Here is a 13075-nt window from a genome sequence, read left to right as displayed (position 1 = left end):
GCAACATTCAAACAGAGACACTCTTGCTAGAATAGTCTCTCACAAATTAGAACGAACTGAATCCTAGCCACATGTAACAAGATTCTAGTCTTCTCAACATATAAGGTATGCTTCTGTACATGGCTCTAATTCTTACAACCAAGAGACTCCAGTTAGCAAGGATTAAGAACATGACTGTGAAGCCTGGACAAGAACTAGGGCTCACAGAAAAATCATGGCATTTTGCAGTTGACAATGTTTTTTTCAATATGTAAAACAGATCCCACAGTTTCATCTTAAATACACAGCACTATCTGACGTACTAAGCGACGTAGGACTATTTCCTCTATGATTTGTCTCCTCAGTCATTGCCCACAAGACTCAAGTACTACACAATAGTATCTTTGCAACACACACACACACCTTAAAACGCAACACACCATTGTAGCTGTAAAATCCAATGTAATACTAAAGTAATATATTCTAATGTGCATTTATTTACAACTACCTGGACAAATTCACTCTACAGCTCTGATATCAGCAGCTCACACATTCCTAATGTCCCACGTGGAGGAGCTGTAGGAATAGTGCAGACAGAGTCATCTTTAACACTGTGAAAAGGGAAGATACACCACTGGGTAGTGCCTCTGCTCCCCTGCACCATAGGTCAGAGCCTGGGGAGACGCACTCTCCTCCTAAGGTTACTACCTTAGAGATAAGTCCACGTCCTCAATTGCTCCTCTGTAAAGATCCTGTTTTAGGTTATTAGCATATATTCCTGTTATATAATAATGGAGTTTCATTACATTTTCATACATGTCCTTCATCATATTTATCCATAACACTTCTGTATCTCCCACTCCTACTGATCCCGTCCTCCTGTGTACAGGAGAATGGGTGAAGGGAGGTTACTTACAGACACATGGCCATCTCCTTCCTCTAGCAACCGCTAACGTATTAATGCACTCAGGGAAGGAGAGGCTTTACGACCCCTCCCCTCTTCGGGACAGTTTTGTTCAGGCACTGGAAAGCACAGTGGCTGGAAGTTCCTGAGTGCGAGGCCAGGCTATGTGCAGAGGAAGGTGTTCTCCAACACTCTACCCTCCCTGGTTCTTAGATCCTTTCCCTCACCTACCCTGTCATGTTCCCCGAACCTTGGAGGGAAGAAGAAACCTTAATAAATTGCTCTATGACGTAATTTTTAACAGAGTCAACATACCTTTGACCTTTTTTCTAGTTTCATCATCAGCAGTCTTGGTAGTTGGGTTGTTGAAGGCTTTTAGAATGCTGGCTTGTATCCTCTGTAAAACAGAGATATGAGAATCTAGTGAGGGTTCAAGAAGCTCTCATTCACAACAAAGGACAACAGAGCAAGGTACACTGTGGGTCTTGGCTACCTTTAAAGTAAAATCTTGAAGTCTTAACTAGGTACTTATTGTTAGGAAATGTGGTTTTCATTGTTTTGAATTGTTTTGTAAGACTGAGCCTTGCCGAACAGATACACATGTAGAAATGCTACGTGTCACCTCTCTTTCAGCTGTACAATTCCCCAAAGGAACCAACCTTCTACCTAGGCATGCTAGCACATGCCTGTAATCTCAGCATTTGGAAGAGGGGCAGGATTGTGAGGTAGGGCCAGTCTGGACTCACAAACAGAGAACGACCTTGCTTCTAAAGTCAACTCAAAAGTAAAAACAAAGGAAAACAAAACTACTAAGCTTCCCTAATGACAAGTGTTCATAGGTGAGAGTTAACTTTCTGTTTAGGTTTCCTCTCACATTTAACGCATTTTGCACAAGCCAAGTAACCCAATTCAGTTTTTCCTCAGGGTTAGAGTGGCTCTCTCCCCTTCTCCCTCCATCGAAACTGTCACTCCTTGTCAAGACAAAAGAAAGGAAACAAAAGATCAGATCACATGAAACTGTCTGTCCATAAAGAAACATTAATAGATAAGACGCTATGCATACAGAAACCCTAAAATCCAGACTATCAACTAACATCTGTCAAGAATTTCCCAATCACAATTATAGCAATCGTTACACTTAGTGTTGTTAATAATGGCTGTGTCTTCAGTTGCTTGCAGTAAGTTACAAGGTTTCTATTCCTACACCTGGGTGGGAGCGTGTGTGCCTGTGTGCTGCTGAGCTCCGAAGCTGGGGCTCACACATGCTACCACTGAGCCACACACTCATGGCCCTTATTTTTACATCTCCTGTCTATGTTAGGCAAGTCTCAATCTTGCCAAAAATTTTCAAAACAGAATAAACTATGTGTTCCAATAAGAAATACCTATTTAAGTCAACAAATTATTAGCCTTCACATAAGTTGTATCTCTAATTAAGATATATTTTGTCAAGTGTCACATTATTACATAAGGTGAAAGAAAAATTGTAATCTTTGAAAAGACCCTTTTCTATGTATTGGTTCCAGGTTTTACTATATGAAACTATGGTCTGAGAGGTAGATGGGGGGGAAGACAGCTCAGTCATGGAAGCAGGAGGACCAGAAAATTGAATCCAGGGTGGGTGAGGGGGCCTGCCTGTGATCCCAGTGCGGGAGCAGTGTAGGCAGGAATCCAGTGTATGAAAAGTGTGGACAGAGAATCATCTGAGTAAGCTGGCTAGCTAGACTAGCCGAGAGGATGACTTCCGGGTTCAGCAAGAGACACCACTTTGATATGCAGCATAAGAAAGTGCTAAGGAAGGTGCCAAAGTCAACCTGGGTCCTCCATGCAAAAACACACATGGAAATACACACATGAAAAACAAAATACAACAAAACACAACTCTACTGCTTGAGATAAACTATTAAAAAGGGTTTATTGTACTTATACGTGTCTGTGTATAAGGTGTATGTGTGTGAGCAGGTACTTAAGGAATCCAGAAGAGGGCATTGGAGCCCCTAGAGTTAGAGTTACAGATCTTTGTCACAGGCTGATGTGTGAGCTGGGAACTGAACTTTGGCCCTGCCAGAGCAGCCAGTGCTCTTAAATGCTGAGCCATCTCTCCAGCCCCTGACAAAGGTTTTATACTGTGAAAATGACACAGAACTCTCTGTTTAAAAAGCAAATGTCAAAGTCACACTACATGGTATACTTCAACAGAAAATAAAAACACTATATATCAGAAGTTAAGATACTTCCCAATGTTCTGAAGTAATTTCAGACCTAAATATTTGAATAAATTGAAACAATAAAAGCAAATAGATTAAAAAGGCAAATTATGAATTTGGAGAAAATGCCAAAACCAAATAAAAGTAGAAGGCAAAATTTCAAAGGAAATGAGAACAGAAACTGAAGAGAAATAATATATGAATACAAAAGTAATTATTTGGGTTTGGAATTTGTTTGGTATTTGGGTATAATTATTTGTTTGAAAGTACTAGATATCTTAATATAATAAAGGGACGCTTAATATCATATTTAAATAAAATAAATATAAAAATTAAAAATAAATGCTTAAAAAATTCTAAATAACCCCAAGGGAATATTTTCCAACATAATTACATTTGAAACTTAAGGGAAAATATAGTGGGCAATTTTCCAAGAAAATACAATTTTTTAAATTAATACTAGAAAAGACAGAAAATCATCTACCATGCCAGGAGGAAGAAGGAAGAAGGAAGGAAGAAAGAAGGAAGGAAGGAGAAGGAAAACAAATAAAACCCTAATAATTTCACAGATTGCCACAAAATCTGTTTTAAGCAATAGAATAATTTTTTTTTAGAATAATAATTTTTAGAAAGGTTCCAAGCTGGGTTGTGGTGATGCACGTCTTTAATCTCAGCACTCGGAAGGCAGAGCCAGCCTGGTTTACAGAGTGGGTTTCAGAACAGCCAGGGCTGCACACAGAAAAAAAACCTGAGTCTCAAAACAACGACGACAACAACAGACATTCCAAACCACCTTTACGAAGAATAGAATAAGGCTAAAAGTGACTTGGAGCTGAGGAAATATCGCAGTAGGTAGACTGCGGCCTGACAGACAGGCCCTGCATTCAAACTGCAGTCCTGGGGGCGTGAAAAGGACCACCTGGGTGACTCCCAAGCCTCTCAATTAGCATGGCTCTCACCCTCTTAAGCTCCAACTATAGATCTATAATAAACTCACAAAACAAAAAACAAAAACACACACAAAAGTGACCTTCACACTCATGTTACAAGAAAAGGAAACGCCAGGCGTGGAGCTGCTTAAACACACATCAGGGTGCAGCTAGCTGAGATATTCTGCCTTTAACATATTTTACTCAACAATAGGTTAAAAGGATGTATCTTAAATGATAATAATAGTCTATTCTTAGTGACAGCTCAAGTAAAAAGGTAAAAAATATAAAGAAAGCTTGAATTTGAAGGGGGAAAGGCTATCCAATAAAAGAACTGTTTACAGTATATATAATCATATATTCTGTATATACACAAACATGTATAATTTTGACTCACATGCCCCCTTTAGCAAGCATGGCAGTCAAGTTAGCAATAGCATATTCCTCAACTCTATAGTCACAAAACCTTAAGAAACAGGATGAAAAGTCCATAGTTTTACATCATTTCTACATGGTTCTGGTGGCAGACAAGACTAAAGCCCAGGGCAGTGACACGTGTCCACCACAGCACACTTAGCATCTGCTCATTCCCAGGCGAGACAATGAAGTTCCCGCCTGCGGATGCATGGTAACTGACCAGCACGGCTGCCCTGCTTATGAGGCTAAGAACATCCACAGATGTGACAATTTAATTTTATCACACTGTCTATGGCCCTCAATTAGAAAAATAAGAGCAATGTGTTCTGGCTGAGTTTTTATGGTACTTGTACAACAGAGGAAGACAATACAAAGAAAATTCTTAATTAATTTGCAATGATGTATGACTATCATAATAAGTATACTTCTCCAGAAAAAAAAAAAACTACAAAGCTATAGGAAAATGTGACTAAAATTTAGTTCAGGGGACAGTTAATGTCTCTAAAATGTAAATGTCATTGTAAATTTCTTAATTTATCTTTAAAAAAAAGTATAACATGATGTAGTAGTTACCCTTCAACTTATTCAGATGATAATATATTCAAAACAGTTGCAAACGGCCAGGAAACCAGACAGAATAACCTACGTAACTGGTGACTCTGCTTTCTTTCCAGCTCAAGCTCTCACCAAGCTGTAAGAAATGTGTCCAACAGTCTTCACAGAGCTCCACCCAGGTATAAAAGGAGACAAAAACTGCACTTTCTCAGAGGAAGTTCATAACGATAGAAAATAGTAGCAATCTTTCTTTTGAATTCCTTGGCTTTTCAGACAGGGTCTCACTATGTAGCCTAGGCTTGCCCAGAACTCCACCCTCCATCCTCTTGCCTCCTCCAGAGTACAGCAATTAACCAGAATGTGACACCGTGCCAGATCACATTTTTAAAACAATGATTTATCTATTTTTATTTTATGTGCATGGGTGTTTTATGTCTACATGTTTATCAGTGTTGCAAGTGTTGGATCTTTTGGAATTTAAATTACAGACAGTTTGAGGTACCATATAGATGCTGGGAAATGAACCTGGGTGCTCTGGAAAAGCAGCCAGTGCTCTTAAGAGCTGAGCCATCTTCCCAGCCACCATGACAGAAATCTTAATATAAGGTAGTCGGTTCAAAATCAAAGTACACAGAAAAATGGTGGAGCAGAAGAAAGGGAGTGGGAGGGCTAAAAGCTGAAGCCAGCTGAGTAAGAATGTCAGAGAAGGGCATTATTACAGCACATATGGTTTTGTAGAGTGGAGAAATCAACTTATTCTTTGTTTTACTGAGATAATTTTTAAGAAAACATCAGAACCCTGACTCTACTAAAACTAGCCACTAATACAATTAATTAATAAAATTAATATAGTTCAAACAAAGCAGGCTTTTTGAGGACTTGCATGGCTTCTGTAAGCCCCTGGGATGAGTGAAGGATGGCAGGGGAACTTACCATGCCATAGAAGCACTCTGTTTACACTTGACGGCTGTATTTCATAACTGCCACATAGATTAAGAAGTGTATTTGCTTTGGCTGGGCAGTGGTGGTACACACCTTTAATCCCAGCACTTGGGAGGCAGAGACAGGTGGATTTGTGAGTTCAAGGCCAGCCTGGTCTACAGAGTGAGTTCAGAGTGAGACCAAGGCTATACAAAGAAACCCTGTCTCAAAAAAAACAACAAAAACAAAAACAAAAACAAAAAAACAAGAAGTGTATTTGCTTTGAAAAGAGAAGGTTTTACCTTATTATCTAATTATAACTAACAGAATGGTCCATGGCACATGTAAGACAATGAGTCTGAAGCTGAAGGTAGGCTTACAACTGCTACAAGCACTTAGAAATATCTGCTTTGAGAAAGGCAGAAAATCCAGTGTTAGTCTATTTTTCTCTTTCTGTAACATGAAACAAGCCTTAGGTTCAAGGCCAGCCTGGGTTATAAAGCAAGACCTGCTTTGAAAAACCCAGGGAGAAAGAGAATGGCATGTAAGAGGCATCTGAGGAGTGACAGTGCCAATGCCTGCTTGCATCCCTCCTCCTCATTCTCACACCGTATCTAAACCCAACTACCCCCAAAGATGCCATTTCCAAATATCATTACCGTGTGGCGTTAGGAATTATGTTTCTAGTACAGGTACTTTTAGGGAACACTTTAGAAATATAGCAATGTAGAAAATGTGCTGTGTATCTAATGTCTTTAACATTTTGTGCCCTCACTAATAAGTTACATACTATCTATATGTAATCCCCCAAAAGTTAAATTTCACCAACATCATATTAATGCCAATAAACAACCAGTAAATTAAGGACTGGAATAAGCACTGTCTCAGGAGCCTGCTTTAGCAGCTACTCTTTTTAAAGAATGCTCCTTCATTCTCCAAATCAGGCTGAAGGTCTACTCCCTGAGCCACGGTGTGAACCTAACCCAGCATGAGGCAATGAAGGTCTACTCCGAGAACTGCAAACCACAACGGTCGTCCCAGGTTTTGCACACGTGAAGCTGAAGTGTGCAAATCACGACGCCCACGAGCTGGCTTTCAGCATGAGCAGTGGACACTGCTCACTCTGCTGACAGAAATGAAAAACTTCTGAAAGCCAGAGCAATTAGAGGGAAGGAGAACAGGGGTAATAAGGAGGTCACGACCCAGACTGCTGTTCATCTTCCAAGATTTATATCCCTTGGCTTCATCTCCTTGGCCTCAATATTCAAGACAACATTTTTACCCTTCTTTCTTTCCTTCTTTTTTCTTTTCTCCCTCCTTCCCTTCCCTACCTTCCTTCTTTTCTGAGACAGGGTCTCACTATATGGACCAGGCTGGCCTCCAACTCACAGAGATCTGCCTGACTTTACCTCCCTTGTACTGGGATTAAAATCATACAACACGACTCCTGCCTCCTTTGTCTTGACAGGGATCTCACTATAAACTCCTGGGTCCAAACAACCCTCCTCCATCAGCCTCTTGAGTATCTGGGACTATAAATTTACAACACAGTGAGTTTTGTCTCTACGCTACTTTGAATTATTTTGTTTGATTTATTTTAAAAGCTAAGAGACATTAAGAAAAAGAAAAACAGGGCTTTATACTTTTATACAAAAGTATAAAAGAAATAAACTTACTGAAGAAAGGCAACAACGTAGATAAAAATTACTTCTCCCTATACTTTAATAGTAGAGAAATGACTCTAGACTCATACCCTTGCCTTTAAGAGAACATGTGACAAGCATTAAGGGTCTGACCTTGGTCTCCTCTGTCCTCACTGCATCCAACAGATGGTGCAGAAGCTCCTGGCTGTCCTGTTGCTGGAAACCTTTAAACCGAGGAGCCCTAGGATTTTACAAAGCAGAGAAGAAAAAAATCATCATTCCTCGAATCCTGAGCAACAAACACACCAGTCTTACTTAAGATCATTTTGAAATAAGTTAACAGTCAGCTTGCTACTTTTCAAGTAAACAGACAAGATGCTGTTCCTCTTCCAGTGAAAATGAGCCACCAGGTATACACTGCGAACAAATGGCTAACTTTTATTAAGCAAACCATACACAGTGCTGACAGCTTTATGCACTTTTAACTCCTTTATCCCCAATCTCACGGAATGAGGGACCAAAAAAGTTAATATGCAAAGTCATACAGCCAGCCAGAGAAATAGAACTAAGATCCAGGCCTCTGTAATTTATCTTTCTACCTTGAAGAACAAACAGATGAAAATTTATTCAGTCATTTTATACGATTACACTGTAACTGTCATCAGACACACCAGAAGAGGGCACTGGATACCATTACAGATGGTTGTGAGCTACCATGTGGTTGCTGGGAATTGAAGAACAGTCAGAATTCTTAACCACTGATCTCTCTTCAGCCCTACATTCTGTATCTTAATATATTCATTTGCTTTCTGTTTTAGAAGAAATATATTAAGTTACAGAATGAATTTTAATCTAACTGTATATTGCTAACTATGTGATATACTCCTCCTAAAGATTGTACAATTAGATTTCCTGTGTGACTGAATTAGACAGTTAAGTGCTATGCACAGAGATACTAAAAGCCAATATTTAGTAGATATTGGTAATTTTTAGTCTGGGAAAGAACAGTCCTGGGGGTATCACAATATCTGACATCACTGTGCTCTAAGAGCCATAGTAACCAAGCCAGAATGGCAGTGGCACAGAAACAGTTCTGTGCACCAACAGAGTAAACAGACAATACAACACACACACACGTGCGCGCGCTTCAATAAAGGTGTCAAAGGCAGATGGTGAAGGAATGACAGCCGCTTCAGTAAATGGTGCTGAGAAAACTTTGTATCCACAGAGAGAATAGAACTAGATGCCATTCTTTATAAAAATCAACACAAAATGGGTAAGACCTTAATGCAACACCTGAAATATTGAAGCTACTCAAAGGAAACAGGGGAAACGCTTTAAGATATAGGCATAGGCAGCTTCCAATAGATTATAATAGCAAAACTAACAAGTGAGATTTCATGAAATTAGACTTTTCACAAAAAAGCAAACAATAACCAGCAAGAAGAGAAAAAAGGGTTTGAGGAAAAAAAAACCCTTGCCATAAATGACAAGATTAGTATCTAGAATATCCATATAAAGAATGAAGGGAGGGAGGGAGGAAAGGAGGGAGGGAGGGAAGAAAAAGACCCACAATCACACTGCACGCACACATGTACACACACACATGTACACACACACACACACACACACACACGCACGCACAAAGCCATAGGAAACAACCGAGCAACAAATGGGAAATGAACATTGAAGAGACAGTATTCAGATGGTCACAAAATACAGGGTGTTTTGCCTGCATGTATATCTGTGTGAGGGTGTCAGAACAGGGAGTTGTAAGCTGTATGGATGCTGGGATTGAGCCTGGGCCCTCTGGAAGAGCATCCAGTGCTCGTAACTGCTGAGCCATCTCTCCAGCCCATGTATGTCTTTTTACTGTCTCAAAGCTGAACTCCTTCAGGCCCAACATGGCTGTGTTTTACTCTGCCTACTTTATACTTATATGTGTTCAATGGAATTCATTTTGCAGTGAGTACCACTTGGAACTTTTGTTTCTGTTTCCCCTGTATTATACTGTTGTTGTTATTGTTGGTGTGTGTGTATGTAGTTACCTATGACACAGCATATATGTGGAGGTAAGAGGACAACACTGTAAGGACAGTCCTTCCTTCCACCTTTAAGTAGGTGTTGGGGATTCAACTCGGGTTGTAAGAATTGCATGTTGGGTGGGGAGTACCTTTACCTGGTGAGCCATATTGCAGGCCCTTGTGTTCTCTATATTTTGGTGGTGTGTTTGTAGTAGAGGAAGTCTTTAGACTGTAAACTGATGAATGCATCATTACTCAGAAGACAGCTTGTTTAATTTGTTTCCTTTTTCTTTTCTTTCATTTTTTTGAGACAGGGTCTATGTGTTATGTAGCTCTGACTGTCCTGGAGTGCATTATGCAGACCATGCTGGCCTCGAACTTACAGAGATCCACCTGTGTCTCTTGAATGCTAGGATTAAAGACATGAGCCAGCATACCCAACTTGCTTCCCACAGTTTTCTTTTAGTATCTTGAGCGATTTTGTTTTTGAGATTTTATTTTTATGTGTATGGGTGATTTGGCTGCATATATGTCTGTGAACACATACATGCAGTGCCCACCAGGCCAGAAGAGGGTGTTAGATCCCCTGGGATTTGAGTTACAGACAGTTGCTAATTACTATCTCACTACCGGTACCTGAACCCAGTCATCTGGACAAGCAGATAGTGCTCTTAACTGCTAAGCAACTCCCTACCCCCCTATATCTTGAGAACTGTAAAAGCCCTCACCTCTTTCTTTTTAAACTCTGTGTGTGTGTGTGTGTGTGTGTGTGTGTGTGTGTTTATGTGCACTACTGTGTGTTAGTGCCTTCTGAGGTCAGAAGAACTGCACATTGGATCACTGGAACTAGAGGTAACTATGGCTGCGAGTATTGATACGAGTATTGAAAACTTAAAGCTGCTCTTCTGTAAGAATAGTGATTGTTTTTATCCACTGAGCCACCTTTCCCTCACTTCTCGTCTCTTCTGACAGCACCAATTTTATTAAGTGATATGGTTTGAATCTGAAATGTCCTTCAAGGCTCATGTGCTTAAACACTTGGTCCCAAGCTGCTGGTGCTGTTTGGGGAGGCTGTGGAACTTTGGAACATAAGACTGAGTTGGTGGGTGTTAGACCAAGAGGATTGTAGGCTGGTCATATGTCCCTCTGAGTCCAGTCTCCTCTCTGTTCCCTGAACCACCAAGATTGAATAAGCTGCATGACATGAATAAGCAGTTGGCCCTACTGCCATGGACCAACTTGGCCTTGGCATTCCATCTCCAACATGATCGATGGCACACACTGGAACTCTGAGCTCAAATGAACCTCTCTTCCTTTAGTTGTATCTGTCAGATGTATTGTTATAATAGTGGGGAAAATAGTTAATATAAGGCACAGTTCCTATGAATGTTCATCTTATTAAGTAGGCTGAATGTCTTCATACATTTGTTATCTGTTAACCTTTTTAAAAGTAAGTTTGAAGGCCTCTTGACATTGGTACCTTATATAAGCTCCTTCAAAAACCTTCTAAGTTATTGGATTACATTTCCAAGTTCTCAGTAAAAGAATGAAAAGAGACTCATAAGTTAAATTTTTTTCCCGTGATTATTTAGAAGGCAATAAATAGTTTGTACATGGTTAAGATGGAGCTACAGGAAGGCAGCTTTTGTGTTCAGAAATGATCTCTACCCTGAGGGTCAGGTGTCTGAGGGATTCCTGTTTCTGTTCTGGTTGATTTCACCGGCACTGCTTGATTCTGACAGCACAAGTCTATTACGTAATTTCTGTGTCTTCTGATGTCAGCTGTGGAGGCTCAAGTAACAGTGAGTTAGGTTCTAGCCTGAGTTTCTCTGACCTATTCCCATAAGACGCTATTTGCAGCTAATAGCTACTGAGCAAAAGAGTAACTGAAATGGTGTTTTCTCCTCTATGCTTACTTTACTGCCAATTCACTTAATTTCATGGCAGGCACATTAGTGCACTGTAGGGTGGATGCTAGTTTTGAGAAAATGAGGACTACTATTTAAAGTACTAGATTCTGGGTCATAAGAGCCATCAGACTGGTATTTAGTGGTGTTTAGCTTTACTCCTCTTTAGTCTTCTCAAGTAGAAAAAGGTAGTTCATTTTCACAAATTCTTCAACAATATGTTTTATATCAAATGAGATATTTATTATAAATTTGTTTTGTGCTACATTTAATACTAGTCTGTGTTCTTTTCATAAAATTCATTTTAGATTGGACTGAATTTCAAGGGTAGCTTGCATTTAAGGTGAAACATTCATCTTAACATTGGAATTTGTTAAGACTTTAAGATTTTATTCATGTTTATTCATTGTACAGTTGATTCTACTATGATGTTCTCATGCATGTTTCATTCTCCTGTACTCGGCCCTTTACTCTTCCCAAATATTCCCTTTTCACTTTCATACCGGATTTAGTTTTATTGAGATGTCTACATATAAGGAAAATGTGAATTTTTCTGAGTCTGGCTTATTTGAGTTAACATTTTAATAATCTGTTTCAACGATTTCTATGCAAATATTACATTTTTTTCTTTATGCCTGTGTTGTGTAGGCATACATTTTCTTTATCTATTTGTGCACTGACAACACCAAACTAATTCTGTACACTGTGACTTGGCTGTTGTGACTATTGTAGTAAACATGAGTGTACATGACTTCTGTGTGCTGACATAAATGCTCAGTTACAGTAGTGCTGGGTCATCGGTCAATCTACTTTTAGTTTTCTGAGGAACAGAAATGCCCAGTCATATCTTGACACTGCTCTGGTAACTTCCCACCACCAGTAACAGTGCTCCAATGTTAGCAGGGCATAGTCATGGACGACTCTGTAGCCCCTTATTCATTTACAATCAACAAAAGGCTGAGATACTGAATTTCAGACCAGGAACAAAATGCTGAGGTGTGTATTTTACATACCAAAGCACACCTGGCCTCTAGGTTCTCCCAGCATCCCTCAGTCCCTACTTGGAATACCCAGCCTCTGACCCTGAACTTTTCAGTACAGGGGCTGGGCTGCCCTTCTCCATTGGCTCTTTGATATATAATGTAGATATTTTGCTCTCTCCCTACTTCTCCTTCTCTTCTCTCTCTCTGTACATACTTTCTCTTTCTCTCCCCTCTCCCTTCTTTCTCCCTTCCCAATGTGAGTTCCCTAGTCTCTGTCTTTGAGGGAGGCTAGTGAACTCACAGCTTCCCAATAAACCTGTGTTCATATATTCCAATATGGCTTAAACTGGCTCACTTCACCAGCAGAGAAGTAACTTCTCACATAGGAGGCACCAACAAAAGAAATGTATCTCTCATGCTGCCTTCTAGATTTCACAGGTGGGTGATGGTCTCAAGCTCAGCCCCAGCCTAACTATTCAGTTCTGTCTCAAAAAACACATGTCCAGGTAGCACAAGTAACTCGTGCGACACAGAAACAGCTGGAATCCTGGTAGATACACACATTTACAACAATACTGCATCATAGACGAGTCAGGACAGACTGCA

The 13075-nt window shown here is 39.9% G+C and overlaps 1 protein-coding gene across 8 annotated transcripts in view; it reads right to left on the bottom strand.

Moving 5' to 3' along the window:
- Usp45 (ubiquitin specific petidase 45) overlaps positions 1–13075 on the bottom strand; it is a 70712-nt gene that overhangs the window by 25851 nt on the left and 31786 nt on the right. For all 8 annotated transcript variants that reach the window (XM_011250132.1, XM_006538364.2, XM_006538365.2 and 5 more), the window contains exons 9-10: positions 7709–7796; positions 1199–1280 (exon numbers count right to left, since the gene is read on the bottom strand). In XM_011250132.1, coding sequence (XP_011248434.1) covers positions 1199–1280; positions 7709–7796 — 170 coding nt within the window. The remainder of the gene's footprint in view (positions 1–1198; positions 1281–7708; positions 7797–13075) is intronic.

The sequence above is a fragment of the Mus musculus genome, chromosome 4 (assembly GCF_000001635.26).
Source record: "Mus musculus strain C57BL/6J chromosome 4, GRCm38.p6 C57BL/6J".
NCBI lineage: Eukaryota > Metazoa > Chordata > Mammalia > Rodentia > Muridae > Mus > Mus musculus.
The sequence above is the reverse complement of the archived record's forward strand: the minus strand, read 5'-3'. Positions and strand labels throughout refer to the sequence as shown.